This window comes from Gallus gallus, chromosome 1, assembly GCF_016699485.2.
Source record: "Gallus gallus isolate bGalGal1 chromosome 1, bGalGal1.mat.broiler.GRCg7b, whole genome shotgun sequence".
Lineage (NCBI taxonomy): Eukaryota > Metazoa > Chordata > Aves > Galliformes > Phasianidae > Gallus > Gallus gallus.
Window position 1 is genome coordinate 182,312,609 of NC_052532.1, and position 23,882 is coordinate 182,336,490.

Below are 23,882 nucleotides of genomic sequence, written 5' to 3' on the forward strand. Positions count from 1 at the left end.
GAAAAGGAATTGGGAAAAAAGCCTAAAACTTACAGTAAATCTGAGAACTTGAAATCTACAGCTAAAATCATTGTCATCTTCCACCTAATTTTGGAGATGCATTAAAATTTTTTTTGAAGACTCCATACCCCCAAGTAGTCTCTAGGGCAACTTCCACCTTTTCTTCTTTAGCTGTGAAAATACCCTTGGCTGATGTTCTGCGTAGACCCAGATATGATCTGGGCTACTTTACTGAGACGTTTACATTGCGGTGTGTGGGTTCCCAGGGGTGAAGATGGGAGAAAAAGAAGACACAGCCATAAATCTGTGATTCCATGGGCCAGGCAGCAGCACAGGTGATGGTTCTGTTACAGTGCTGAGGTGCTAGGGCTGCTCAAGAGGTGAAAATAAATGGATCATTTGTGTTATCGACTGTATCACTAACATTATCAGGCAAAAGGCAGTGGTTCATTCCTGAGCTGCTGAGGTACTGCACAGGTTCCACACTGAGAAAGGTGAAGGCTATTTTCCGTAGGTCTCCTGTCAGGTGCCCTAAGGATTCACAGACTGGTGTCCTTCACAAAGATGAGGTCCCTTCAGCACCTCTGAAAAACGAGGTAACTTTTATCCAGGTGATCAGTTATAGAGTTAGATACTTGTAGGCTTAAAATAACGGTCCAGCTTAGGAATGAAGGGGAAAAATAGCACTGTCTGGTAATATGATTGCAAAATCACGGGTTTTCAGGGGAGGTAAGTGGTCATGTTTTAGCCTGCTTCTAAAAGAAAATTTGTTTTCTGTTTCTGTGGGAAATAAGAGGATGTTATTAACTGAGTCATGCAGCTGTTGACTTCAACAAGCGGATATAAATAGAGAAGCACCAGCAAGCCTTGGACAGAAGAAGGGGTTGAGAGGTATTCACGAGAGGACACTGTCCAAGGACAGAGGTAGAGATGGAACTGAAGATGCTTGCCTTCCTGGGGTTACTGTGTGTTTCATACTCATACGCTTTGCCAGTGGCTCCAGAAACTGCAAATGAAGATATGCAATTTGCTCAGGTAAATTCCATAGACAAAATGTAGAAAGCAATTTATTGAGAAAAAAAAAATGAATATAATGATGCTGTGTAAATGATGTAGAATATTTCACTAACAACTCCTTGCCTTTGAAAAGAAATATTTATGCTATAAACTGTTGCATTTCCCTCCCAACAGAAATATCTGGAAAACTTTTATGATTTTAAAGAAGATAAGCACTCTTTATTTAAATCAACAAATCTCAACCACATGGCTGACAAAATCCGGGAAATGCAGTCGTTCTTTGGGCTGGAGGTGACCGGGGAGCTGAACCGTAAGACGATGGACATGATGAAGCAGCCCAGATGCGGAATACCAGACGTCCGCTCATACAGCACCTTCCCACGGAACCCTAAGTGGAAGAAGGAAGATGTGACATATCGGTAACATACATTGAAGCATGTTTCCCTGTACATCAGTTTTATGTCTTCCAGGCACAAGTAATGCCAGCAGGTTATTTACTACTTACTCCTGCAAGAACCCCATTCAGGGTGGCAGTGCCAAGAACGTGGGGAGCATTTGTGTCTTTTGCATTAGACTTCCAAATGCTGATAAAAGAGACCAGAATAGGAGCTTACATTGGCTTATTAAGAGCATACTAAATAATTTAATTAGTGGATAGAAGGGATACAACTGAGAGTAACTGTTGGGATTTCTGAAAGGTCTGAAAGAAAACTTTGAAATCCTCCCCTATTACATAAGCAGATAACTGGAAAATAAACAACTCAACACATAAATAAGAACAATCAGTGCTTAAAATATTTGACCTCAGTACTATGTGCCCTAGACATAGTTCTGGTTGTTTTTAATTCATTCTGTCTTGTTTTACAGGATTTTGAACTACACTCCTGACATGCTGCAAGCTGATGTGGACGAAGCAATTGCAAAAGCCTTCCAGCTCTGGAGCAGCGTCACCCCTCTGAGGTTCATCAGGCTCTACAGTGGTGATGCAGATATAATGATCTCCTTTGCTTCTGGATGTAAGGGACCCCCTTGCTGGGGAATGATAACTAATTGTCACTTTTTCTTGCTGAGTTGATGGAAAGTTTCACTTGTTTTTACATTTTTATTTTAGTTCACGGTGACTTCTATTCCTTCGATGGTCCAGGAGGAACGCTGGCTCATGCCTACCCCCCCAACACTGGGATAGGAGGGGATGCCCACTTTGATGAAGATGAAAACTGGACCAAGTTTACCACCTATAGTGGCAAGTTGCCTTAAAAATTGCATTGTTTGTTTTTTATTAGTGTTTGTCTTGAAGACATTATGAAGTAAAAGGTACCATGGCAGAAATTCCTGCATTTGCTGAGACGTAAAATGTCAGTGTAACTTGGTAAAATGATTGTGCATATTCTGACCTATGCTGCAGTCATGACAGTTCTCTGAAGTTAATTCATAAACTGTAACTGCAGCTCCAGTGAAGAAAATGAGATTAACATGAAATAGCAATTGGGTAATCATGACATTGTAAGGCAGGGAATTTTGGTCATCGGGAATGACCTTAAAATTTGTAATAGTGAGCTCTCAATTTTTATTTATTTATTTATTTATAAAATTATTTAAACCTTTTAATTTTGCAAACAAATAAAAGGGCCATGAATTTGTTGGTAAGCATAATTTTGAGATTTTCTGGTGTCCAGCAAAGTTCAGGGGTGATATCAGAGCTCACATGCTACTGGCCTTCCTGCAACTGAATTCCATGCCACTTATGATGCCTAAAATACGACCACATTATTAAAACATTCTCATCCAATTTTCAGTCTTTGTTAACATTAAAGAATCTTTGATTCTTTGCTGGCAGGAAAATTTCTGCAGCATGAGCAAGCAATGTTCCCCAACTGGCTCCCCTGTGAGCAACAAACATTTATAGTTGGAAACTCATTTCTTTTCCAAGATTTTAGAGGACCTCTTAACTGGGACAGTTCAAATTTTCTGTTTTATTAACACCATGAATAATATATCATGAATGAAAAGTTAGAATGTGCATCCCACTGTCAAAAAGAAATTTTGTTTAGTGTTTGTTCTCTGTGCTGGATTTATTTTTAGGCTACAATTTATTCCTTGTTGCTGCTCATGAGTTGGGCCACTCACTGGGTCTTGGTCATTCCAATGTCTTTGGTGCCTTGATGTATCCCATATATATGGCCAAGGATACAAGAAACTACAGGCTTCATCAGGATGATATCAGTGGCATTCAGGCCCTCTATGGTAAGCAAGAAGAATAATTTTTGTTGGCCAATGGATAAGCATTTACAATAAATTTTACTTAACAGCTAAGAAGTACTTATTCCTACTGCAGGAAGAATACTGAGATTTAATTTCCTGATTACATTTTGTGCAAATCTTTTGGTTTTGTTGTGGCTAAAAGTCAATATTTGCAACATGAAATCTGTGGGCTGCGTCCATGCCAGTAAAACAAAATGTTTAAGCTTTCTTTAAAGCTACCAGAGGAAGCAGTTACAGCCTGTAAATATAGTATTAACTCTCTTACCATCCATAAAAGAATGTTCATATGCACAACTGCTATTTGAAAATTGGTTTTGCTCTACATTAATCCCTGAGCAAATGCAGTTTGAGCTAGCAATAACTAGTCATGGTAAAACCATGCAAGAGACTATTATAATGGTTATCAACACAGACCACCAACTTAAATTGCCCAGTTTCCACTGGCATTAGCTTACTAGCTGAGTTATAAACCCAACTGTACATTAGGCTCAGTAGGGTACACCCTGAAGCTCTGCAATGCAAAACTGTATCTCACCATTCAATTTCACATTTATCTGTTTCCCAAAGGACCCCCAAGGGAATTTCCTGCATTTCCAACAAAAGCATTTCCCCCACAAGAACCAACTGAAGTGACACCTACGGAAGCACCAACTCAAATGTCACCAACAGAAATGGCACCCACAGAAAGACCAGAGGACTGTGACCCTCATTTGACTTTTGATGCTATCACTACTCTCCGTGGGGAAATTCTATTCTTCAAAGGCAGGTAAGTGATTTCATTTCTACCAGCACCTGCTTCTGGGGCTCACAAAGGTAGAACATTACGTTCATTTCAAGGAATTTATCTTCCTTTGGTTACAAGGGAAAATATTTCTTTCTGAAAGTATTAAGGCAGCTTTGCAGATTTTTACTAGTCCAGCAAGAGTTGGGTGAGTAACACGGTTTACTGACAGGTGAGTAAACTGTTGCAGTCCATCATCCATCACTGTTGCCGTTGTGCAAGGCTGAATAATCTCAGCATCACTCCTCAGCCTGCAGCTAGTTCACACAGCACTTTCCTCATCACACCAGTCCAGGTGCAGGTCATGGAGCTGTGGGAAGTGCCACTGGTGTCTTTTGGCAGCACTCTGACCAAGGGGTACACAGTGAACTAGTGCCCAGTACTGCTCATAGAGAGTCCCTGCCATTAGATGGCCCTGCTTTTTCTGTATGTTCTGACAATGAGCACTTTAACAGGGGGTTGGCAGTGCATTTTCTCTCTGGAGAAAGGGGACAGCATGTCAGGCCTAGGGTTTCATTCACATCTTGGGTTGGTGACTATGTTTCAATTGAATAAACTTCCTTTGATGAAGTGGGTCTGATTCATCTTCTAAAGCATGTAATGAAGAATTGTAGCTTAAAAACATTCTAGGGAAGGAGAGGAAGGAGGAATTCCTCCTTACTTTGAGCTTTAATATATTTTTCCAAGGATGTCTAGTGAATCTTTGTAACCAAATTAAAATGAAGAACAGAGCTGTGCCAGCCTACATGGTACATGGTGAAGATAAAGCTGTAGTCATCAGGCACATGTGCTGATGGGCAAGTCACTGGAGTCCTGCTGGAGTAGTCTATAGGGCAAGCAGCTCTAAGTGGCACTGCTTGAGCAAAGGTGCTGTATAAGATCATCTCCAGAGATTCCTTCAACCTCAACCATTCTGTGATACCAAAGTAACCAGTAGTAAAGGGGAAATCTCTATGAAAGAGCAGGACCAAGTGAAGCACTCCATCCCAGAAGGGGTGATGGCTTTGCCCAGTAGTGAGAACTGGCTTCGGCATCCAAACAGTAGCATTTTAAGTATACTTCTGTGCCACTGATCTCATAGTGAAATACGAACAATAAAACACTGCTGATTTCATTTCTATCAGCTACGTCTGGCGCAAAAGTCCCTACTTCTCACAAATCGAGCACGACACCATATCCACATTCTGGCCATCATTGGTAGCTGGCTTTGATGCTGCTTATGAGATTGACAAGAAGGATCGAGTGATCTTCTTTAAAGGTATTTCTCTTACATTTCCATCCATCTTTTTTATGAATTAATAAAGCTGTGGTAGAACAACTAGCCTGTATGTGTTTGTGCATGTTATATGATAATAACAGAAGTAATATAATAATAACATATATTCTTCATATTTAAACCCATGTTCACTTTCAAAATGCTATTAATGTCATTAATTAATGCTGATCTCAGCAGCCCTTTACAATATGATATTACTCTTGCTAGTGAGAGAGATCAGAACTGAGACAAAATTCATTACCTGCACTGCTACTTAGATATATTTTTAAAGGTGCCAAATACACCTAAAAAACACGCTGAACTTTATCCACTGAGTGTTGTAATATCATAATGAGTGTTAAAAATGAAAAATCCAACACCCAGTATCTGAATAATTCAGAGCTGTGTGTGTTCTAAAGGGTCATCTTCTCATCCGGATATATGCGCTACTTAGGGATCTTTACTACACAGAAAGCTTTGATGAAAAGTTATGGGGCTTTGATGAAAAGTTCAGCCTCTTCAGGAATCCCTACTAATATTTTCTGTTTTTCTTGACAGACAATCAGTACTGGGCTGTCAGTGGGTACAGAATAGAGCCGGGCTTCCCCAAGCCTATTCAGAACCTGGGCTTTCCCAGAAGTGTTAGGAAAATAGATGCTGCTGTTCATGATCAAAATACCAAGAAAACCTATATCTTTGTAGGCAACAAGTATTGGAGGTAAGGCTAATTCCTCTCTTGTGCAGCAGATAATCCAGACAGTTGTTTTTTAAAAATCAAGCTACATAAGCATTTGTACAGTAAATTTGTGGCCTCTTGTCATCCTTTTTAGCCAATATAATGCTAAAATCAAAGGCAATTATTCATATATTTTATAGCAAAAAGTTTGTAAAGATAAAGTCGACATCAATTTGCTGTTATCAGTCTGCAGTTAAGATATACAAGCAAACGAGCACTGTTTATCTGTTAAAAAGCATTATTCCATGAAACTAATACAAAATTTAGTACAAAAAGCCAATGTGAGTAGGCTTTATCATCATTTCTTTCATTCAGGATCTCTTAAGAGGCAGATGCACTCTCTGAAACTCGTAAGTGAAGGACCTATCAAGAAAGCCATGAAAGGAGATCAAAATATTGAATTTCTAAAGAAACAGTGCAGTGGAGCAGTAATATTTACCCAAATAATATAACTGGAAAAATATCCTGTTACTCCAAAATTTACATCCAGTCATGAAGTCAGTTCTTAGGTTGGATACTGTTGAAGTGAATTAATCAATTTGAATAAAGAGTTAAGCTTATTACTCAGCACAAACACTGACCAGCCTTGTTATCAAACTCAGGGAATAGAGTTGAACTATTTAGTCTGAAAACAGCCTTGCTCATGACAGCAAAGATATGAATTTTACACAGGATTTATACAGTACAGTGAGTTCTCTATATAGACATGTTTGATTAATTCTCCATTAGAGTAGGCTTATTTAGTAAAAAATTCACCTGGTTTTACCATTAAGTATTACACTCTTTCTTCTTTTCATTAATTTCTTTATATAGTTTTGATGAAAATACCCAATCAATGGAAAGAGGATATCCAAGAAAAATAGCAGCTGACTTCCAAGGAATTGGCCATTTCGTTGATGCTGCCCTTCAGAAAAATGGTAAGTAAATAAAAATGGAAGTAAAAGCAAAGTAGAAGACCATCAACTTACGCAAACAAAAAAAGTATATGTATGTTTCAAATATATATGGATATGAAACATTTTTTTAATCACCGAGGAAAATAGAAATTATGGATCAATAATTAAACAAAAATTAAATACTAATTTGCTATTACTTTGTCCTTCTAATTCCAGGTCATTTCTACTTTTTCCATGGATCCAACCAGTATGAGGTTGACATCAAGAACAAGAAACTGGTCCGTAAAATGAAGAGCAACAGCTGGTTTGATTGCTAGAAATCTGAAACGATAATGCAAGTTTGCATTTGCTCCAGAAGTGTTTTTCTTAAGTTCCTTGGCTATAACCAATATCATCCAGATGTTATTGTGCATCTGAGTCTGTAATTACGGTCTTTGAAGAATCTAATTTAAAATTTTAATAATGTAAAACTTAATGTACAGTTTTAATTTATTTTTCCAAGTATTTATTCATCAAACTAGTTTTGAGTAATAAAAGCATTTTGCTGGAGAATAGTAGTGCTTGTGTGTTCTGGTTCATTTCTCTGGTGACAATGGTCCCAGGATAACTGCACACAAGCCTGAACAGAGCCAGGACCCCACTGCCATTTTCAGAAGTGCTCAGTGTTCGTAGCAGGGAAGTTAAAAAGAATCTGAAGCTGCTGGGCTGTTTTGAGGCACAATGAGAAATGACCTGAGGGACAGACTGGGGAAAGGACTGCACTCAGGAAAGTTGTGAGGGAACAGAAGAAGTAGAAACAGATCCTACATAAGGAGAATCCAAACAGCACCATTAGTTAGGGTTCTGGTAGCTATGTCCTCACCTACCTTGACCTCATGGGATGAAGAAAGAGGGGTGAGGGCAGGAATGGAGATGGATCTCTAGTGGTGCAAGGGGAACACGACAATGAATTAAGAGGACACATGCTTTTGTGCCGCTTTGGGGTGGGCAGAGCCGGGAGATCGGTATGGCAGGATTAAAGTAACTGGAAAGAACAGCTGGATAACCAGTATGGAGATAGAGACAGCCTGCAGACAGGATGAGATGCGATGGTAGTATTGTCACGGGGTAATCACCAGGGAGCAAGGGGATTATTCCTACTGAGCTGTGACCACGTGCCATGCTCCCAGTGCTGGACAGGAACCACTGCAAGAACCACTTCCCGTAGCAAAAAAAGCCAAAGTTATAAGGCGAAAAACAGGATTTTCATGTAACCACTGGAGATGACTCCTCTGGAGGAAGAGCAGTAAGGCACAAACAAAAGCACACACACTTCCTCCTCTTGTCTTGTTTGGATTGCAACATGAACCTCCTTGTAGTCTCCTCTGCTATGCAGTTCATCATGTCGTGACATGCATTCCATTGGCAAATACACTAACAACCACGAACATGTACTGTCATCAATTTGCAGTGTATGTACAAGCAAAACAGTCAAAAGTCAGACTGCAATTTTACTTGTGTCATAACCCTCTCTCTGCTAGTCTGAACTAGCAAGGTGCTGGGCTGTTCAACCAGCCAGCCAGCAGCCAGTGCAGTTATGCCATTTTCCCCTCTTATCCTGAATCTGCACTGTGTGAAGAGCCATCAGGTCAGCCTGATTCCTCTGCATCATTGACTGAGAGCTGTGAAAATCCAGCTCGCTGAAGAAAGACATCCTTGGCACACAATAGGCCTCAGCACAGTAGTAGAGAAGTGCTAAATGCCTCAGTTATATAATTCTCCTTATATATATCTCTTTGTCAAAGCATACGCATTGCTATTGAGTGATATCTCAGTGGCTAGAATACCTGTTCAACTGTAAGAAAGCTTGGCTGATATTCATCTTCCCCTGGAAGGGATTTGATCTCATCTCCTATAACACTGATCTGATGGTGTGACTGTGTGAGGAAGTCAGCTTTTCTGAACTGTTCCTTTTTCTCTCACAGAACTGGTAAAGGCAGCAGGAGTGGATGGGAATGGCTGATGAGGACAGTCTTCCAGTTGTTGCTGTTCAAAATCTCTTATCTGCCATGTTCTGCTCCCTCTGTGAGCAATGCGTGATGCTAACTGAGCAGCGGTGAAACAGGACCATAAACTAAGCTAGGGGAGAAACTGAGCTGTTAATCTCAGCCTGCTTTAAAAGCCTGTTAGGGACTGACTGGCTCAGCTTTGCCACAAAGTCTGTGGTGGTGCACCAGAGTGAAGTCATGAGCTGACAAGTGGGTGAGCTCACCTGGCAGGAGCCCAGGGAGTGCAGAGACACAGTGCAGCTGGTGTTGCCTCGACATCTCCCATTACCTTCCTCAAACGTTTGTGCTGTGTACACAGCCTGTACAGAAGAAACTTCTGTCCAAGGACATGAGGTGCCTCCAGGGCAAAACAGGGCTCTGTGAGTGCTTCTTGTGCGTAGAGTGGAGTTCACTCCCTTTCATTTTGAAAGTGCCTACACACTTTGATATCCTAATGAGATGCCTACTTGCATGCCCAGGTTACCTTCAGGAATCAGGCCTTTAGGCCCTCTTCGTTGGCTGACTATTGAAAGCGATGAAAGGGAAACAAAAAAGAACACATTGGCAATGGAGGGACAGAACACTGATGGTGTTGATGACTCACCATTACCGCTATGTATGTATACTATAGATAATATATAGAAAATGCTTTTCTTTAAGATAAGACTGGTACTGTTTTTTAGTTATCACCCTAACAAGACAGCTAACTGAAAGTAAAAGTTTGGCCTCAGTCCCAGGTGTTAGTTAGCTTAAACTGCTTGCATCTGAAAAATGAATGGTAGTTACTTTGCTGTAAATGATAATCTGGAAAGTTCTCTGTTTTTTCATCTGATCAGGACCATAAATGGAAGAAGACAAGGAATAAATTTTACCCTTACCGAGGAGCTGGTGAGTAGTGTTAACCGTGCATTTTCCATCTGTATTTCTGCTTTCTGAATGTCCTAAATTTTGGCAAAAAAAAAAAAAAAAGAAATGAGAAAAGCAAGAAAATTCCTGGGAAATGATATAATAATAAGTAACTTCAGTTGTTTTGGAAACAGGAGTGCCGGAGCTGCCTGTTGGCACTTAGTGAGCAAGTGAAACTTTCTTGTTGCTATGATTTCTTTATAAATCATAAATGGTTACTGGAATAAAGAGCATTAGATTCCAGCATATGAAATTTGCTCATAAATATGACTTCAATAAGAATTTCTAAGTGTATGGACTTTCTCTGGAATCTGAGACCAGGCATGTAAAAATAGAGATGCGTAGAAACATCACCTCTCAAATTCTCGACTGTACAACTGTCATCCCAAACACAACCTATTGCATATCAAAACTCATACAAAAACATCTTAATGACTTCAGTGACAGCTTTATAAGGCTCTTAAAGAGTTTTAGGTGGATGAGCTAATAACAATGCATGCAGACATAAAAATGTCACAAGAACAAGTGGTAAATGTTACAGCAAAGCAGCAGGCTCCAGACCCAGACATCAGGCAGCTCTCTCATAGGCACTCAGTCTACAGCTGGAGGATTGGTTTAGTGCTACCAGCAGTAGCTGTCATATTTTGCTTTTGGGGAAGGGAAAAGACTGTGTCACACAGGGGTCTTTGGGGATGTTGTGACAAGGATCTTCCCACGGCAGAACTGCTTTTCCTCTTCTTGAGGAAGTTTGATTTTCAACATTGTTGTTTTGGTTGTAGAAGAGATTATGGAAATATCTGTCTAATGCTGTTCTCTGTGGCTAGGATTTAAGATCTTCCTGGGCAGGTTTTCCATATAAAGCAAGTCTCCACTCACAGACAGACAGCACTGCTACAATCATGGAGAAAATGAAGATGAATTAAGCTGTAAGGATGCCCTGACTCAGCACTGGACAGGAAGGGTGACCTGTGTGAAAGTTGACCACGAAAAGAGGAGTCCTGCTGTTGAATCAGCATTGCTGTGATGAAAACAGGTGACTGTAACATTAAAAAAAAAAAAAAAAGCAGTTGTTCTCACATTCATCTTTATCAGTAATGTGATATTTTTTGAGACAGGATAGGGTTTGCAGCAGAGCTAGGCAGGAGGTAAGCACTGCTCAACAGCAGCACAGGCTGAGGCTGCTCGGAACCATTCTAGGCAGAAAACTGACTCTGAAAGAGGGGCAAAAAGGGCCAATCTTGAAAGATTGTCCTTTTTGAAGGGTTGAAAGGAAGATATCATAACTTTCACACTCACTTCTTTAAGCCAGAACTCATTTTCTTTATATGTTGTACTACATCTAGATGAAGTCTCTTCAAAAGACAACTTCAAGGGAGATTGATGTGGATAATTAAAAGATGTTTGATTTGGTGATTGATCTCTTGTGGGCAACAGTGAACAGTGAGAAAGTGTTGTCAGAGTAGCAACAGGATGTATTTGAGAAGGATGCCAATCAGACGATCGCATAAATTTCACCAATACCCCTCTAGATCATCTCAACTTGTTCTAGCGGCCCACCCATTAGATAGAAAGAATAGTGAGGACTATTTGGAATATTTGTACCAAGTTTTACAGGTCAGAAAGTAACTTCTGTGCACTAGGACCATGAAGACGCCGTACACGTAGAGACACACTGAACACTTGGTGAGAAGTTGCGTCTCGTGTGGGAAGTGAAAAAAGTTGTAATGCTTCAGTGGGTTAGTTTGCAAGTACCAGAAGCTATTTCTACAAGTGATATTGTGGGTGTGTAAGCTGCATAGGAGCACATCACACTCAATTTATAGATTCACTTCGCCCACCCAGTGTGACACACCTCGCAGAATATGAGCAGAGTTATCAAAAGCTGCCTGTAGGAGCTCTCTTGCGGTTCTCTTCCTGAAAGCAGCACAGTTGTTCCAGTTCAGCCTCGTTCCCTGAGTATGTCCACCTCCTGCCAGGACTGAGGACTTTGCCCCTAATGTAAAAACTGCACAAAGCACTGCTTCTGCAAACAGTGCATTACAGCACTGATCTTCTAATTTTGGAAGAGTCTTCCCAAGGAGGAAATGATGGTACTACAATAATCCAAAACTACACACTCCTGTACAGACAACATGAAAAATAAATAAATAAATAAAGTGAAACAAAAAATCTACAGTTGTGTAACATTGTGTTTGTTCTTTGTTTAGGTGCTTCAAAAACTCAGTTGGAACTTTGCAAAGAGAACTTTAGATGGAAAATGTTGAAGTGACATCCATTAAGTTTTTGGGAAGAAAGGCGAAAGTTTAACAACTAAAAGATTAATGATCTTGTTATAAAGATCTACATGTCTATTATCACCTCATTAATAATATTTTCATGTTGTGAAACCTCCAAGAGGGCGGAACCGGATGAAGGACAGCACCAATCTTTTTATGTTAAAACTGTTGTTTTGCATATATTCTGTTGCTAACTGAAGGTTGTGAGTAGTGAGTCAGAGACTGGAAGCTTCGTAAAGCAAATGAGAGCTATATAAAGGTGAAGCAGGTGTGTGACATACTCCAAAGAAAACTTTTCTAGGGACAAGTGAAAAAGAGAATGAAGAACCTTCAATTTCTTCTGCTATTATATGCAGCACTTTCTCATGCTTTTCCTGCACATACAAGGCAAAAGGAAGAAGAAGGCATGCAGCTTATCCAGGTGAGGATGATAGACCTTTGGGGCTGAGGTCTCTAACAGCTGTCAAGCATCCATTGTAGTAGCAGGAATAATGTTAGTATATAGCAACTGGGGAGCTACTATACAATGCAATATGTACTGCAAATCCTATTAGAATGAGTAACAAGATTATTTCTCAGAGTGGACCTCCATGATGTACTGTGATGACAAAAGCTTCTTTAATCTTGATTCAGCCCTGTTTTATTTTTTGCAGAAAACAGTATAAACTAATGATGCATTCACTACATCAGTGATGAATTGATTCTACAAATAATGAAAGATCTGAGTCAGTGTACATTTGATTTGAAGTCAGGTGGAAATGTAGTTATTTGTGTGACTTCTGGTATTATGGCATGCAACACTTCCTAGAATGTGGATTTTATTTTTTTTTTCAAATTATTACTCTAAAAAAATATGGGTGTATTGGTTACTGCTACTTAAATTTTGTAGTTGGTCATATGTTTCTGTTTTTTCACTGCTGGCTTTAAAGGACTGTAGGTAACCCTGGAGCACAGGGTAGGTAGAGGGCATACTACTAGAAAATATTCAATTTGTTAGACAAATAATAAATCAGAATGTATTCTGAGTAAAACACAAAGCATTTATAGTCATAATATAATCTACAAAGATCTCACTAAGAGAAAAACTTCCATACAGTCTTTAACAAGCTCTGTTATGCATGTTCTCAAGAAACATAAAATATCAAAGAAAGTATCAAACAGGTCTAAAGCAGTATTAGTATAATTTTTAAAAGCTTCAAAGGTAAACTTATTTGACTGTCCTAAAATATCTTGTTCCCATTAGAAGTACTTGGAAAATTACTACAGCTTTACGAAAGATGGAGAATCTTTCATTTGGAAAACTAACAGTGCAATGGCCAAAAAAATAAAAGAAATGCAGGAATTCTTTGGGCTGGAGGTGACAGGAAGACCAGATTCCAGCATTTTGGACCTAGTGCAGAAACGTCGCTGTGGATTCCCTGATGTAGCTGGGTTCTCCACCTTTGCAGGAGAGCCAAAATGGGCAAAACAAGTTCTGACATACAGGTAATTATAATGGAATCCTTAATGTAAAGACAGCGTGTTATACAGCTAAGTTGAACGCAGTTGTTTTTCTATTTTGTATTTTAAAGAATATTAAACTACACACCAGACTTACGCCCAGCAGATGTCAATGCAGCCATCAAGAAAGCATTCAGCATTTGGAGCAGTGTGACCCCACTAAAATTCATCAAGAGGGACAGAGGTGATGCAGACATAATGATCTCCTTTGCAACTGGAGGTAAAAGTCTATATAACCATAATGAGTTATTTCCAACTACTGCCAGTGTGAAGCAGTTCACCTGAAATAATTGTGATTTATTCTCATGCAGTGCACAGAAAAACACAGACCTTGCCCAAGTTGTTATAGTGATGATTCTTGAAGATGTCTGGGGGAGATTCAGGGGAAGATGAAAAGAAGGAGTGAGAAAGTAAATGTAGTGAGTTACCATAGTTCACTGAATCTATACCTAGCACTTGATGCCAATGCGTGCATGAACCACAGGAGGCTTAGGACTTATGGAGTATAATCACTCTCAGAGCACCATGGCATGGGTAGCTCTATTATACTCCCAGGATTAGTCACGTGCTTTATGTGAGCTAAATAAGTTCTAGACATACTCAAGGCTTGTATTTTTGGCATTGCCCTCAGGGAAGATTTACCTTCTCTCCTTTCATGAACAGCTGGGCACGCATGCGCTTTCCTAGTCAGCTCCTCTCTTCCCACCCAAATATACCTATCCACACATCTGGGCACTGCACATAACCATTAAGTCTATGTTCATAAATCCTGCTCTGGAGTTGATCTTCAAGGGCTCTCCAGAGAAGGGATTACTGTCTCCCCAGAACCTTCTGCTGCCATCAGCACTTCAGCTACTGCTCAGGTAAGGGTCAGGTGGTAACCATCTGAGGGCTGCTGACACAAAGCTTGAGAAAATTTTAACTTATGAGCAAGTAAGAGAATGTATTTCAAGCAAAACCATGTCCCCCTCCTCTTCCCTCATGGAGTAAATACATAAATGTCCATCCATGTCTTGAGGAGGCCAAGATTTCATTCCTGATACATCCATTTTCCCTTTGCAAAATTGACCTTTTGGTAAATCATTGTAGAAATGAACCTTGAAAGTTTACTAAATCAGCAGACTAGAAAGCTCTGTGCTAGACTGGACTGAAGTCTGTTACCTCACCTGCTGTAGCCTTCAGTCAGCTGTCTGTGGGACTCACTCCTCAGGTCACAATGACTTCATCCCTTTTGATGGCCCAGGAGGGTCTGTTGCTCATGCCTATGCACCCGGCAAGGACTTTGGTGGAGATGCACACTTTGATGAGGATGAAACCTGGACCAAAAGCACAGAAGGTAGGAAATTCAGTTCTCATAGCCCAACCAGAAGGAGGATGTACATGAAATCAAGAATGCAAAGTCTGTCTCTCTGCTCCTCTCAAGTGCTTTAAAACGAGGCTGATTTTAAGGAGATGACTGAGCAGCTGCATTCTGTCCTTCAGCTCAGTCCCTGAGCTTTCTGATCTAAAAAGTTATGGCATCAGTACAACTTTTGCCCTGGGCTGGGTGGAGATTTACTTGGGAGGGAGTTCAGAGAACTTCTCCCCAGCCATTCACCCTCTCCCCACACATTTATGTCACATGTACTGTTCTATGGTTCTTCTTCCATGCTGACTTCTGCAGTACTACTTCCTTGGGTTCTACTCTAGCAATTTCATTATGTTTCTTTCTGACATGACTTTTGTCTCCAACTGAATTTTCCAGCTTTCACAGGCAAGCAGTTCTGACAGAAGTTCTTAAAGCCTGTGTGTTTTGAGTTACAAATGAAAAGACATGTATCTCCATTTATGCCTTTTGTTTGTTGTTTTCAGGTGCAAACTTGTTTTATGTGGCTGCCCATGAGTTTGGACATTCACTTGGACTTTTCCATTCCAAAGAGCCCAGTGCTCTAATGTACCCAATTTATAGGAAATTTGACCCTTCAGTCTTCCCTCTTCATCAGGATGATATTAATGGCATTCAGTCCCTCTATGGTAATTCCCAATTATTTATCAGCTATTGCTTGTAATTTCAAATCCTTTGGAATACCTTTCAGTAACTTTGCGTACTAGATTTATTTGAATGAATTTGCATTTTAACATCTTCCATTAACTGATTCCTTTAGGGCCTTCTCCTAACACCTCTAATGACCAAAAAGATTCTGCTGAGATAAAGGATCCAACTGAGTCAAAAGAACCTGTACTGCCAAACTCCTGTGGCCCTGATTTAACTTTTGATGCAGTCACCACTTTCCGTGGGGAGATAATATTCTTTAAAGACAAGTAAGTCAGCTTTCAGAAACTAAAATAGCCATGTATCATTTATGAATTATGCCCAACAGCACAGAAAAAATAACTTTATCCAGAATATTCCTAAGCCAGGATTTCTCACTGTGACTTTCGAGGGGTTTAGGTAAGAGGGGTATCTAGCCTTTCAGGTAAATGGCTAATTTGAGAACTGTTGCATGAACCACAGCCTGTGCTATATCAGTGATGCTGAATGTGGTCTTGTTAGTACTTTACCATTCGGGTGATACCATACAAGTGAAGAGAAGTGCCTAGATCTCACAGGGGATATTTACAGATTAGACTCATTTATTATTTGCAGAAAAACTCACCTGAGTGGTTGCAAGCTTCAATTCACAGTCCAAATAGTGGGAGGCATTAATTATAAAGCAGTCTGGCTGTTGCAATTGAAACATGCACAGTATTCTTATTTATTACAGAAGGTTGTATTAACTGTTAAGTCTTACTTTAACATCTGGTGGCAATTCTTTCACTTCAGTAATTTTTACTAGTTGAATCTACGCTAAAAAGCTAGAATTGGTGATTCTTATTTGGGTTTTACAGTGTTTCCAGAGTACTCAGTGATTTAAACAACCAAAGAATTATCCTTAAGAATTAGAAATCTCTCCCACATCAAAATATTAAAATTCTAGTGAAGAACAAGAATTCTGGGTAAGAGACTGGAGGCAAAAAGGAAGGTGGTGGAGAAAGAAAGACAGAAGGAAGATCACATATGAAACAGAATGAATAGGATGTGCAAAGATGTCCCCTATGAAAATACAGGCAGCTTTTATTTTAGGCTAGAGCAAGTCTCAGTAGTTGGCATCCAATTCATTCACCATCAGAAAAAGGCACCACCAGCCCTGATAAACTCAGGAACTTCGTTGTATCCTTCCATTGAAGTATCTGAGGTTCTACCAGTCCTGACATTACACCTCTTTGTAGAGCCCCTGCACTGGTGGCTTAGTACAGTAATAAAAGGCAAAGGTAATTAGTTCAGTGCTAATGTTGTATAAGTTTCCCATCTTCAAAGGCATATCAGCCCAAAATGTTGAGAGAAGGGGTATAAGAGGTGATTCCTTTCCTTTGCAAGAGGTAGGGCTATGCTTCCCTCTGCTTCAGGCTCCCCTTGAAATCAGCATTAAAGGGAGCTTCAACTTCAAGGATTTGAGTTCACAAACCCAGAAATGTGTTATTTTGCAGAAGATACTTGTGCATTCCAATCATTTCTCTAAGCTGATGCTGATAACCCTGGGGTGGAGATTTGTTCCCAGAACTGTACCCCAACCTGGCTTTTAGACATGAATTGGGTCCCTCTAGGTCATCTTCTATGTAAAGGGAAAATAATGGCTGTTTTAAAGGAACAGTTCATCTGACCTGTTTTGGATGTCTCCCTCAAGAAGAAAGGAATCCTCACCATGGAAATGACATTCTTTCCACCGCTGTTAAAAGGAGTTTAGGGTGACTAACACAGGAGACCGCTAAATCATGTCAGCTAAATCCTGTCCTGATTGCCATGATGTGGTTTCATGCGTTAGTGTGTGTAAATGTTTGATTGCATGCAAAGCCTGTGCTATATTTACATCAGGCATTTTTGGCGCAAGCATCCTGCAGTCAGAGAAGTTGATTTTGATTTGGTATCCTTATTCTGGCCACGGCTGCCATCTGGTGTTGACGCTGCATGTGAAATTCCTGAGGAAGACAAAATTCTCCTCTTCAAAGGTAAAATGTCTTCTACATTCCAATGCTGCCTTTGCTAGCAGCTTAAGAGATCATGTCTAGATTGAAAAGCACACTCTTTCTGTAGGTTTCCATGAATTCTAATTTAGTCCAATGAATTGGTGTATTTCAGTCACAGAGATAACAAGAACATTATCTGAGATAAGTTACGTATCTTTTTCTTTTTCTTCTTCTTTTTTTTTTTTTTTTTTTTTTTTTCCTGGAGAGATACCTATTGAATTTAAAAATGATAGCATGTCTGATTCCAGCTTGTGAAAAACTAAGATAAATAGAGAGGGAGACTGAAGTTTTTGTTTCTGCAAAATATGGTGCAGTTTACACTTCTGAATTTTTTTGTACTGCAGAACAACATGTAAAATGTTTTCAAGTAATCAGTATAATCTCTCTGTGCTTTTTTTTTCATTAAAAGATAAGCATTCATGAAAAGATTTATATAATTCCTAGAAGATTCTCATAACACGTTTTCATCAACTTCTCTTAATAGGGAATGAATTCTGGGTTGTGACAGGAGAAATCATACCACCTGGATACCCACAAAAACTCTACGTCCTTGGATTTTCAAAGGATGTTGCCAAAATTGATGCTGCTTTTTACGACAGAAATAAGGGGAAAGCATATTACTTCACAGCAGACAAATTTTGGAGGTGATACTATCTGTTACTTTCCTAAAATGGATCAAACATAATCTCGTGATCAATATCTTGTCATAACTTAGTCACACAGTTTTGGTCATCTCTTTCACAGTCCCAAAATTCTATAGAAAAAAGAATATTTGCAAGAGAAATGAAACAATGTTTTTAGCTTTCATTTTAAGTACTTTAGCTATTTAGTTATGTTATGTGTTCATTTATTTATATAAATTTACTTACCTTGGAAAAAAAGCCATCTTACAGCTCCAGAAATCATGTCATGAAATCTAACAGAACAATAATGACACATGACATATCAAAGCCACTCCTGTGTGCTGAGAAGGAGAATTCCACCCTCTTGCCAGTTACCAACAGAAAGCTCATGAAGCTGCAGACTAATGGTCTTCAGCTGCTCAGATCCGTGTTGCAGCCATATATTTCTAACAGCTGAAAGAGATACTCCTATATCAGAAGCAGCAGGTAACCTCAGCTTTTGTAGGTGAATGACACAACATCCATCTTCCATATACATGTATATCATACGTACAGAGAGCATTCTGAAGTAACTAACCAGCTACAAATTACTAATTTGAGCAGATTACAATTCCATGTTTTCATTAAAAATCTCAGTTTGGATTGCTTCATTTGAGTTGTTTTCCTGATATTGTTTGATATATTTGCTCTTGCTGAACAAACATATCAAAAGTAGAATGCTTTCAGCCTTGTTATTAAGTATGCTGTAGTATTCCAGCACTGACAGATGAATTGAACTTCACTTAAAATTCTGCTTCACTTAAAAGCCTGCTGTAGGTAGCTTAGGTAAAATAACTTAAAATATCTTATAACTTAAGAAAAAATCAGATTTTCCCTAACAAACATTTCTTACAGTGAAGGAACATTAAAGCAATCTCTTAATAATCTTACAAATGTAACTTATGTTTGAGATAAGATTTTCCATCTAGCTCTTATCTACAGTTTCTTAAAAATAAAATAATACAAAAAAGGGCAGATTTGTGACAATGGCTTAAATGTTAAGTATTCTTAGTCATACCTCGAGATGATGTAAACAGAAGTAATTCTTCCTGTGTAGCCCATAGAGTAAATAATGGTTTATGAACATCAGATCTGTCTCAAGGTTGTCTGAATGTTGCTTCAGTGAACTTGGCTCCCTGGGTGGGAAGTACTGACGTGGACTGAAATAATCATGAGTTGTTTGCACTTTTAATTGACATCAAGTTGTTTCTTGTTTTTCTCAGTTATGATAAAAGAAATCAGTCCGTGGACAGGAAGCCAAGACTGATAAAAGATGCATTTCCAGGAATTAATGCGAACATTGATGCTGTTTTTCAATATGAAAGTGAGTCTCTGTTCTTAATGAACCTGAATTAAAGGACCCAGGGACTCTTGGGGTCATAGGACTGAAAGTGCTTGGACAGATAGAGGCTCTTCTGCAGGCTCCTCATAGCCCCGAGGCTGACCCCTAAGACCCCGAAACAGTCATGTAGCACTCGCATGCTTCATTTTTCCCTCTTGAAAGATAACGATATATACATTTGATATAGGGTTGAAAATTGTTTACTGCTGAAATAACCTTCCCTGATGGTCAGACTGAAATATCTGCATTCATGTTGATGTGTAACTCATGCCATGAGGAGTACCAGTTAAAACATTGAGGTCTCAGCAGTGTAAGGTCTACCTGCTGTGAGCAAGGCTATCACATCCTGACGCATCATTACCTTGAGAATAATAATTAGCACTAGCTTCTCCTGCATGACAGAGGATGTGATTTCAATAGAGAGATGCTGGGACAGACTGAAGAGCAGTGATCCCAAGCTGCAGTGCACCACTTTGCTAACATTATCCCTGGGAGCAGATACTGTTGGCAGTGTGAGTGTATGCAAAATATGCAAAGGTTTTGGAACTCTTTCCAGCTGTTGTATATTAAGCTTTACATCTGCAATAACTTAACTCACCTTCCTTTTTTTTTTCCCAGACTTCCTTTATTTCTTTCAAGGAAGAAAGCAATTTGAGTTTGACCCTGATAAGAAGAGAGTAACACGCCTGCTAAAGACAAACTTCTGGTTCTCTTGTTAAGAAAAGGTAATCTACAATGGTGTAGGGGAGAATACAGTGTTATTGCACTGTAAACACCATTTCTTTTATAAATATGTGAAACATACAGGTGCTTCAGACTCAGTCATAATACCTCACCCCCTGCATATTCATTCTGTGCTTCTGTAAATAACTGAAGAACGGTATTTAACATACTGATATGTATATATATGTACATAATTGACATCATAATGACTAATATATTTTTAAAGCCTCTAGTAGCAGGGCTACTCAAATGGGGCACTCCAGTGTGAATTTAGACCATGAGCAAGTTTAATCTGCATTTCATCAATTGTCCAAAACACAGTAAGACATGCTCAGTCTTGGTGGACAAAAGAATTGCCAGTTGTTCCTGCAGCAAACAGTGCAAATGATGCTGCCCATAGCCAGCTGTAAGGAGGTGACAAACAGAGCTTTGCTGCGCTGGCAAAACTGGAGACAAAATGATAAATTTGAGTTACATCTCCTCCAAAAATAAGAAATGAATAGGTCTAACTGGGGTCTGACATTGCCAAACTCAGAGAAACAGGTTCAAAATTTCTAACATTAACGTTAAGTTAGAATTCAGTAAGAAAGCTTTCAGTGATGTCAGCTTGTTCCTTCTTATTTGACTCATGCTGCTCTTGTTTCTTAGTTCTGTTTTTCCTTCCTTTTTCTGGTGCAGTTTTCTGAGCTATATCCACAAAATATTTTAAAGTCTTAATCAGTCCACAGTCTCAACTACAATAGTAAAAGCCAAAATTATGCATGGATGGCTTGGCTCACACTTTATAGGTTTTTATTTTCACAAGGAATTCTCTGCCTCTGGATTTCGGTGAGTTCCTTCAGCTCTTCCTACTGCTCTACTTATCTTCCTATCTTCTTTCCTCTTATCTGTGCATACCACTGCCACTGGGGCTAACTGCATTAGATCATGTTATTCTAACTGTGAGAATCGCTTCCGACTCTGATCTTTTGGATGTTTTTTGAAATATTCTCTTTCATGTGAGATTGTAATTCTTAAAGCAATGTAGGCTTGTCATAGAACTGCCATGATTGTTCTGACTCTTAGATACTTCCCATTTCTTTATATTTGATGATTTCTGGGAATCTTTCCTTCCTTATTTCATCTATTACATGCACAGAGGATCATGCTAATTCTTGCTTAGGAAATCGATATGTAGCAGAAGTAGAGTTTCACTGACTCTACTACTATCTGTCTTAAAATAATTTTGGTGTTTGGGTTTTTTTTGTTTGTTTGTTTGTTGTTTGTTTGTTTGTTTGCATGTTTTAACTGTTGTATGTTGGTGTGTTATTTTTCTTCCCAATTCTTAGTTTGAAAATCCTTGCTACTACTGGCAAGTCAGCCTCATCATTTTTGTGAAAATAGAATTCTTAGCCAAAGATTATTGACCTATGTTTCAGATGTTGTACTCTTCTGAGATATACTTTGAGACCTGGACTCCTAGCTGATACAGTCATTGTTTGTGGCGCACTCAAACCAAGGTCTTCAGTAAATGGTTTCGTCAATTTCTTGTGTATTTCTACATATGCCAGATTTCTAGCCTGTTTGCATCAAGATTGGATGAAGATGAAATTCTCTTCACAAGGAACAAGATAATCATGTGATTCTTCCTCCTATAGAATTCAGATAACAAAAAAATGAGTTTATTTTCTTTAATAGAAATGTGTGTATTTTTCTTCAATGATTTCATTTGTTTTTGTTGTCACTACCTTGTTCTGGAAGATATTTTTTCTATATTTGAATGTATCTATTTGCTTTCTGTTCACCAAGGACTCCATGGTACTTTGATCAAACATAATCCAGGATGCCTAACCTGGAAGGCCCAACAGTATGTGCTCCAAGAAAAACAGTTTGTTCAGGGTGCTATTTTTCATACCTTGTATTGGTTTTCTTGGTTTCACACAGTCATCCTCATCGGTAGGCACAAATCTCCTCCGATACTGTTCTTGATATGATTATGTATGTATTATCACAATAGCTAAGGTGTGGTAGTGAACAAAAACCCATTGTGTAATGACTTGGAAATTCAGAACTAGAAGACCCCAAAGTACTACGTAAGTAAAATAGACAAAGATGAAAAAAATTTTGCTGACTGAAAAGATCCCTTGCTCCCTGTCAGCATAACAACTGACCCTTCATGTTCACAAGCAGTAGCTCACAGTGAGATGCTTTAACATTAGCACCATGCCTCCAGATGGGAGTCTGTGACCCTGTAGCAATTCCAGTACGTCCCAAATGGGGCAGAGCCCCTGGGTATATGGAGATTGAATTTTCAGATTAGTGCAGGGAAATGTATCTCTTATTGCTGTCTCTTTCAGGCTAACTTTTACAACTTTGTATCTTCTATGACAGTTGCAATGTTTAGAGGTGAGGGATTTCAAGCTGGTGAAGTCAGTTCTGAAGGCATCCAAGATCTGCTTGCCAGCAGGGAAATCCTGCCCACGACAGGACAGAGAAGTTTCCCAGCCCAGGCAGTAGCTCTTGCAGGGAGGGAGAATCTGATTAGATTTCCATTGTGTTCAGGAAACAGGTACTTGGCACTAAAAGTGGCACTCCTTCCCTTCTCCTTAAAGTGCTATTGATTCCAGTGATGATGCCCTGTCTGAGAGACTTGTGCAAGTCACTAAGGTGTAACTGAGGCACTACCCCAGTCTGTGAGCCATCACATTGCATTGTGCTTCTACAATGGAATAATTAGAGCTGATTCAGGACCCAACATCCTGAGCGCTATCTCAGTGGCCTTTGGACTTCAGTGCAGTTTGAACTATACACTTGTGCTCCTGCCACTGACTAGTCCAACATACTGGTTTGTAAATGGCATGACTGATCACACTCTTGGAGCATGTACAATGTTGGTTGATTGTAAATCACAAGGTTGTGCAAACTGCAGAACATCTGAGTTGGAGGGTTGCCTTCGGCTTTCTCATATCAGTATGAAAATGTACATGGCTCACTAAGAGAAAACTCCTAATTAATTTGCTAACTTGAGGAAAATATCTGGCAACCAGATGTATTGTGCTACGCAGTGATGTGATTTATATCCCTGACATTTCAGTTTTCCCAGAAAAAGCGACATCCTCCAAGGAAAAGAACTTGTTTCAGAATAACATTCTGGTCTTGTGAAAAGATTCTGATTTTGTTCCCTCCAAGTATACTGGAAAAATATGGAGAGATTAGGATATGCATAACAGCTCAGAAAGGACAAAAAAGTACTTCCTGGAAGAATAATGGCTGTACTTTCTAGTGCCACCTGTTAATGAGAAAAAAATCGCAAGTATAAATGTGGCAAATAACATTAACAAACAATTCTTTGAACTGCAAACTATGAATTATTTCGTTTTTGCAATGTTAAAAATATGGAACTACCAATCAAAGTTCCCTTTTCCACAGTAATTCTGTAGTGAGGGACTTTGATTTGGGGAAACCCAACTATGATT

At 39.3% G+C, this 23,882-nt stretch overlaps 2 protein-coding genes and 1 long non-coding RNA gene across 3 annotated transcripts; 2 read left to right on the forward strand and 1 right to left on the reverse strand.

Annotated features, from left to right (window-relative positions):
* Positions 1 to 869: 869 nt before the first annotated feature.
* Positions 870 to 7,504, forward strand: MMP10 (matrix metallopeptidase 10). Its single transcript, NM_001278089.2, has 10 exons — positions 870 to 1,035; positions 1,192 to 1,436; positions 1,885 to 2,033; positions 2,129 to 2,260; positions 3,100 to 3,261; positions 3,847 to 4,045; positions 5,185 to 5,318; positions 5,874 to 6,033; positions 6,865 to 6,968; positions 7,164 to 7,504. The coding sequence occupies exons 1-10, from the start codon at positions 931 to 933 to the stop codon at positions 7,262 to 7,264; spliced, it is 1,491 nt and encodes a 496-aa protein (NP_001265018.1). The 5' UTR covers positions 870 to 930; the 3' UTR covers positions 7,265 to 7,504.
* On the reverse strand, positions 1,212 to 18,619 carry LOC124417346. Its single transcript, XR_006931985.1, has 4 exons — positions 18,570 to 18,619; positions 14,823 to 14,972; positions 9,853 to 9,915; positions 1,212 to 1,405 (listed from the first exon to the last, which is right to left on the reverse strand). It is a non-coding gene; the product is annotated as an uncharacterized LOC124417346 (long non-coding RNA).
* Positions 13,385 to 22,181, forward strand: MMP3 (matrix metallopeptidase 3). Its single transcript, XM_046903265.1, has 10 exons — positions 13,385 to 13,641; positions 13,728 to 13,876; positions 14,867 to 14,992; positions 15,508 to 15,669; positions 15,801 to 15,957; positions 17,549 to 17,682; positions 18,185 to 18,344; positions 19,586 to 19,686; positions 20,323 to 20,429; positions 21,846 to 22,181. Exons 1-9 carry the CDS (start codon positions 13,469 to 13,471, stop codon positions 20,421 to 20,423), a joined length of 1,263 nt encoding a protein of 420 aa, XP_046759221.1. The 5' UTR covers positions 13,385 to 13,468; the 3' UTR covers positions 20,424 to 20,429; positions 21,846 to 22,181.
* Positions 22,182 to 23,882: the final 1,701 nt, after the last annotated feature.